The sequence below is a fragment of the Antrostomus carolinensis genome, unplaced genomic scaffold (assembly GCF_000700745.2).
Source record: "Antrostomus carolinensis isolate BGI_N321 unplaced genomic scaffold, ASM70074v2 scaffold808, whole genome shotgun sequence".
Lineage (NCBI taxonomy): Eukaryota > Metazoa > Chordata > Aves > Caprimulgiformes > Caprimulgidae > Antrostomus > Antrostomus carolinensis.
In genome coordinates, this window is record NW_010333525.1 from 7,968 (window position 1) to 14,873 (window position 6,906).

General features: G+C 38.0%; 1 protein-coding gene across 1 annotated transcript in view; it reads right to left on the reverse strand.

The window, feature by feature from the left end:
* Window positions 1–953: 953 nt before the first annotated feature.
* Window positions 954–6,906, reverse strand: part of LOC104529536 (interleukin-1 receptor-like 1) — a gene marked incomplete at its 3' end in the record, with an annotated part of 8,182 nt that continues 2,229 nt past the window's right edge. The window contains exons 2-7 of the mRNA XM_010173874.2: window positions 6,630–6,831; window positions 6,136–6,304; window positions 5,896–6,058; window positions 3,276–3,344; window positions 1,211–1,343; window positions 954–1,120 (exon numbers count right to left, since the gene is read on the reverse strand). Coding sequence (XP_010172176.1) covers window positions 954–1,120; window positions 1,211–1,343; window positions 3,276–3,344; window positions 5,896–6,058; window positions 6,136–6,304; window positions 6,630–6,831 — 903 coding nt within the window. The remainder of the gene's footprint in view (window positions 1,121–1,210; window positions 1,344–3,275; window positions 3,345–5,895; window positions 6,059–6,135; window positions 6,305–6,629; window positions 6,832–6,906) is intronic.

Consider the following 6,906-nt stretch of genomic DNA (forward strand, 5'->3'; position numbering starts at 1 on the left):
GTAGCTCCTCGTTGTGCCTTCACAGACACAGTGAGATTTTCTGCCATAAGATCCTAACTCAGTGATGCTAACAACAGTGCTTAGGGATCTGATTATCCCTATTAAAAGAAAATACCTATAGGAGCTAAAGAACATTCTAGTGCCCTACATTTACTGACCTAGATTTTCCTTCTCCAGCAGAAATTACTAGAAGCATGAATTTAAAAACTCAAAAAAAAGGAAAGCCTTTGAAACTTTACTCACACTTCTGTGTGGCACATGGTGAAAACAGGGGTGCTCAGAGGGAGAGAGGATAAAGACAGACATCACAGAAGTTAGTCACGCCACTTAACATAAAGTCAAAAAACAAGGCACTACAGTGGATGTGGTATGGGAGGGAAGACAAACAAACTGCCAAACTGGCAGCTGAAACTCTTGGTTTTAAGGTTTTCCTATTTTCTACCATGGTTCCACACTAGAAACAACAGTTTGATTCTCAAAAGAAGATGAACCTCTGCTCCTTACAATGCATTGTAACACTGATGACCAAAGGAGAGGACAGTTCCTTGCACAGCTCTCATCTGCAAAGGATCCTCCACAGCCTGAGTATTTGTAGAGCAGACTACACTATACCAGTGTGCTTCAAATCCAAGTGCACTGCCTGCCTTCAAGGCAAGGGGAATATCCTAGAAACAGGATATTCTTATCACAGGGCTGATAGAGTCATGCGCTGCATATTTAATCTCTCACTGGTACCATCTGAGTAATGCCCTCTCCCAGCAAGATTTAACCCAAGGACTTTCATGACCTAATGAAGACACAAGAATTTTGAAACTGACGTGAATCTGTAGGGAGGAAGCAGGCAATTTTTTCTTCTTACCAACAGAAACTTTCTTACTAACAGAAACAAATAATAAAATAAAATCACCAACATATTTCAGTCTGAGTGCAAAGTGTAAGAAAACAAAACAAACAAATCCTACCCTCACGTTGCGCTTTGAGTTGTAAAGTCACCGTGGCCCTTGTGTTGTGCATTTCGTTCACTGCTACACACGTGAAATTTGCCTGCAGATCCTCCTCTTTTATTTCAGTAATATGCAAAGTGCTCTCTCTGTAATATTCTTGCTCACGTCCTTCAAAACTAAGAGAAAGAGAAAGAGCTGGTAACGTTAACTCTAATGGCTAGGCACAGTTTGCATAGAAGGAAGATTATTCTATTATATGTACTTACAAATGAGTTTTTTCATGAAATCTTGAAAAACCTAAGTATTTCACTGGAACGTTATCCACATCCCATGTGACAACAGCAATCGGCTGTTTCTTAATCCCCAGACGGGCCTGACACTTCAGAGACAAAGCAGCACCTAATCAGGATACAGAGAGATGTAAATGTACCTTGATGAAAAACAAGTATAATTTTATTTTCCTCAATATCTTTTTCTACAAATATTCATACCACCTGTGACTTTTGTCTTAACAATTTTGACATATTTTTCTCTGAACTACTGCTGACAAAATGATGTGTAGAGGAGATTTGAAAAGAAATAGTAAGACTATTTTTTTAACAAATTATCTAATACAACACCAAGGATTACAAAAGAAATTATTTATTCTTGTTATGATGAAGTCAATGGAGACTTTGTGATGCTTAACCCATGTTGTCAACCATTGAGGAACATGGAAAGTAAATGCTGGTTTACACACAAATGTTCATAGAAATAACATACTTAAATTTAAATGTATATTCTTTTGCGTAATTCTTGCATGCAGAGTCTTATCTTGGATTTTATTCAAGCTGGACAAACATAAAGTAAACCAGTCCAAGTAAAACTAAAACAGGAAATTGCTTGTTAAGTATTTGTCATTAGGAAATATTTATTCCAAGGGAAGAGTCACCGTTGCACCAGAAGAAGGTATAATTAAAACACTTGAAATTATTTCCATGTAAATCTGTATATAAGCAGGGCTTACAGAACCAGCATAGCAAATGGTTTTTAAAAGTAAAGTGAATTTGCTCCATGTAAGCAGTGCCAGATTACTTATTGTCCCAGAGAGGTGGGCAGAGCCCACAGAGCACTAGAGACTGACCACTATCTTATTAGAGAAGGGTGATCCTGGAGCACAGATCATTTAATTCTGAGTGTCAAAACAACTGGGGGAAAGAGGGAAAAAAGAATGGGAATGCAAGTCAACATGGCAAATCTCTGAGCCACCTCAGACAGGGCCCTGGGTCCCTGAAGTACCTGCTACCAGAGCACTCTTGCTGTAGGACAGAAACACTGGAGTGGTAATTGCAACCTCATCTCCAGTGGCCCAGATTCACCCCACCTGCCCTGGGAGACAGACATCCTAGGCTACCTGTTTATGTTTCTGATGGGGTCAGTTGCCTTCTGGAGAGGTCAGCCTTTCTCTGTTTTCTATACAAAATCCCCAGACAGCTCTCACTCCTACCACAAGCACCTTGCTCTGATGCTGCAAGTTACGCAGGGTGAATCTGAATCACTGAGAACATCTACAGTCCTAAATGAAAGAAAGCCAGGGAGCAAGCTCTGTATTGCAGGCTATTCCACCTGTTATTTCTAAGTTCACCCCTTGGTCCTGTCTTTCAGGTCTCCCAGTATCTTCCAACCAGACAGGTCTGATCAATGCTAGGCAACATAGACAGGAACCAGGCAGTGCACCTCAGCCCCTGGGTCAGTAACCAGTCCCTTGCTCTCCTTCATTCATCAACAGAGACACAGCCACTGTCTCCACACGGGGACTGCAACTAACAAGGAGTATCTGTAGTTGCAAGAATAGCCCATCCTTCTCTTTTAGGGGTATCATCAAGCAGTTTCCAGCATTCAAGCTCAGGTTGGACAGGGTTTTGAGCAACCTAATCTAGCTCAAGATGTCCCTGCTTGCTTCAGGGAGATTGAACAAGATGACCTTTAAAGGTCCCTTCCAACCCGAACTATTCTTTGATTCTCTGATTTAGCTAAAGCCCTCTTTGAAGTGGATGGAAGATGTCACTCCTTTAGCTGAGATGTAATAATCGACCGTGTGAGTAATCCTAGTCTATCCCAGTGAGGGTATAATGGGTTATTTAAATCCTCTTAAATAGCTGCTTAATGCCTAAATAACCCATCAGTTATATCTAACTTCACATCAGTGTGCCTAGGGTGAGTTAAATCTGGTAAACATTATGGTGCAAAACCATAAAGAAACATTCTATCATTAAATCTTCTTAAAGATCCCCATGTTCACTAGGCCATCACAGAATGTTATTTTAAAAACAATTTAAAGTCTGTACTTACCAAGCTCCACTTTTATTACATCTTTATCCTTTGGAAATAAAATTTGAGGAGGTAGAGGTGAGTGTTTTGCTTTAGAAATTAAGGATGGGAAGAAAGCACATATTAGAAAGTTGTGAAAAAGCATTTTGTAAGATAATTATTACAATCTATACAGTTAATATTTAAGATTTTAAGAAGAAGTGCAAACTAACACTACAACAATGCTTCACATGTGTGTTGGGATCATCTGGTTTTATTCCTATGATAAAATATTTCTGGGGAGTCTGCACGTGTTAATAGTTAAGTGTGTTCTCCCTGTTCATTTAATTTTTACCATTGTACATAAAAAGCAAGGAAAAGTTTTAGTTTCTCAAGTACTGTTTTACCTACTAAGTAGGAAAAAAGCAAATGCGGGTATATGTGTTTTCTCAGTTGCTTATTTTGTTTTTAAAAAAGAGATAAATATATTCAGATATTTGAGAAATTATTAATATCCATAATATGAAATAGCTAATATGTACTTCTATTCAGTATCTGAACTGGGGATCCTCTAGCCCACATCTGTCTGCCTGTGTTCCCCTGTTTCCCCGTCTCTGCAGCCTGATCACAGAATTGAGCACATCTGTTTCCCAAACCTCTCTCTCTGCTCCCTGCGCGCCACTGCTGCACACAACTGCTTCCCACTACACCAGTCTGTCATGACATTGAGCATCCCTTATCATTGCCTTCTAGAAGGAATGCCACTTTTTCTTTGACATATTTGTTTTCTATCCCCACTAATAACTGTTATGGACAGGTCCAAATTACATCCAGCCACTTCGCTTGAATTACACATTCAGATCTTACAGATTTTTTTTTTTCCTTGGTGCATTTTTCTTCTTTTCTTGCCCTTTATACTGTCTTATATTTCCCACTCCAAACAAATTGCTTGCTATCCTTTCCCTCATTAAGTTTTTCCATCTCAAGGCCCCTCTGTAAAATCCATAATCATATTTCCCTAAAAAATCTGCAGGAACTCATTTTAAACCTGTGTGTCCCAGTTTTCATTAGCTGGATGTGGTGAAAAAGAAGTCAGGAGAAAGTCAGTAACTTCCTAGCTAGCTGACTATGCTAAATTCTTAGCTGACAGCACCCAGAGGCAAAAGGTCCTCTGAGTCAGTGTAGATCTGCAAGGCAACAGGAATGTACATCATAAGCCAATATTATCAAAACATAACAGCTCTACTCATCAGCTTACTAATTTTAAGGGCTGATAAAATCTCAAAGAATTCATTAAGTACTGCAGCAGATATGACAGATCCATTTTAGATTTCATGTTACGTTGCAATCTTTCTGCAATTATTTCAAAATTAAGTAATCTGCCTATATGTAACAAAGGTTTTTGTAAATTTAGATGCCTTTGCACCAAATAAAACCCAACAATTTTCATTATAACCCAGAGACAACAATATTCCTGACCAGTTAGAGAAGTTTTGATGAAAGTATATTAAAAAAAAAATTGTTAGACAGGGAAGTGTCATGTAGACCAACAGGGTATTACAGGGAAGAGGAGGAGGAAGGGCATGACACCTTCCAAGCTACTGTACTAGGTCTCAGCTTGAATCTTTCTTCTATCCAGCTCGGAATAATCAGAACAAACTCCACTACTGAGATCTGGGCACAACAGTAAAAAGTGGAATCAAAGCTCCTACACTCCAAATCTATATTCTGTTCCAAGCTAGGTGCCTCCCCACAGTAAAAAGGTCTGATGTCACTCTGCAAATGAACATTATCTATTGAAAAAAAAACAACAAACCAAACAAACAAACACAAAAAATACAACCCAAACCCAAGCCGTGTCCCCTAACCCCCTAAAAAACCTCTTTCTGATTATTTTTCTACTGATCTTGTGACATAAATGAAGACTTTGAAGTTTTGCATGTTGATGCAGTCTGGCACTGCTGATTGTTCCCTGCTCTCTCTCCCAGACCACCATCCAAACACAAAGCCTCCCTGAGGAGACTGCATCCTATAGGCACCCCAAAGTCTACACACCTCAGCCATACTGGCCACGTTCAAAATAACAAAGACACAGTAATCACTGAGTTCCACTCATTTTCTGTCTATATATATTATATCTACATATATATATATCTCAGTCTCACTCATTTTGTCTCATTCAAGACAAATCTAAAAGATTTTTCAGTCCTACTATCAAATAAATGCCAGATAATCAAGATGGACCAGAAACTATTGAGTTGTAGGCCATCAACAAATCAAAGATCCAATGATCACCAGGTGATCCTCACTAGCTAGAAATTCTTCTTGCCTTGAACAAATAGAAAGCAGAACTTTGTGGCATCCTCCTCAGGAGACCCTTCCTTTCAGCAATAAGCACTACCAGACACCTCTACCAACCACAGTATGTAACCAGAGTAATCAGAAACTTTCAGCAAAAACCTGAATGTGACTAGGTCTAAATTTACTCCCACCTTGCTCCATCCACAAAATTAATCTAAAAAAGCTGATCTAAAGTTTCATTAAGAAGATAAAACAAACCAACAGAAACGCTTTTTCTCTTTAATGTACAAAAGGAGCTTCCTTTGCTTTAAGTAGACATTAGTCTTTTTAATCTTAGCAAGCTACAAAATGACTGTCTTACCCTTACTTATGAAAATCCTTGTTGCTGATACATTAAACACCTTTCCTTTGTGAGTGTAGAGAAATTGACAAGTATAATAACCATCATCCTCCTTTCTTGGGTTGTTAATAAAAACATATTTTTCTCCCTTGAAGTATCTCTGTCCCTGAAGAGGTTTGCAGTCCTGGAAAAGAAAACTTTCTTTATTTGGCTGCTCACAGTAATCTGATCTACAACTGACATTATCAGGGTTTTATTTACCTTATACCACTGGATGATAGTAGCATTCTTATAATTGTCAATGGTAGGACAAACAATTTTTCCTCTTCCAGTGTCATTTGGGTAACGGATCTGACTTGGGAAGCATACTCCTTGCTTGTATGGATGCACCTGCACACTCATGTTGAATGACTTTGTGCGATTATTTGAACTTTAAAAACGGAATAAAGGTATGTCAATGATAGTAATTTTATATGGAATATATTAAATATTTGTAACAAATGAATATATTAAATATTTGTAACAAATGTGAGTCTTGTTTTATAAACATATGGACAATTATTTTAGTTCAGTCAAACATTGATTTCAATAACCTGTCATAAAAATACCAATTGTAGGATGAAAAGTTACATGAATTGGTATATACCATGAAAAAAAATTTGCATCATTTCCACAGATAATAATTAGAATGCATTATTAAAACTTTTATGTTTCTTTCCAGTCTTACATCTTCCACTTTTCAATGTTGCACTTACAAATGTATAACACAAGTGTAGTTTCCAGAATTCTCTCTAGACGTTGGCAGAAACCAAAGAAATCGTTTTAAGGAAAATATTTGTGATCCCTCTTCTTCTGCAGGAATTATTTTGTTAGTATCTGTGTGATACCAGGTGACTTTCACAGATGAACTCCACTGGGGACATTTTATAACTAAAGCCTCACCTTCCATTGCATCAACTGCAAATGAACAAAAGATAAAAATTTCAGATTAACTAAACCTTAGTCCCACTGAGACTGAGAAGAACTTGGCAT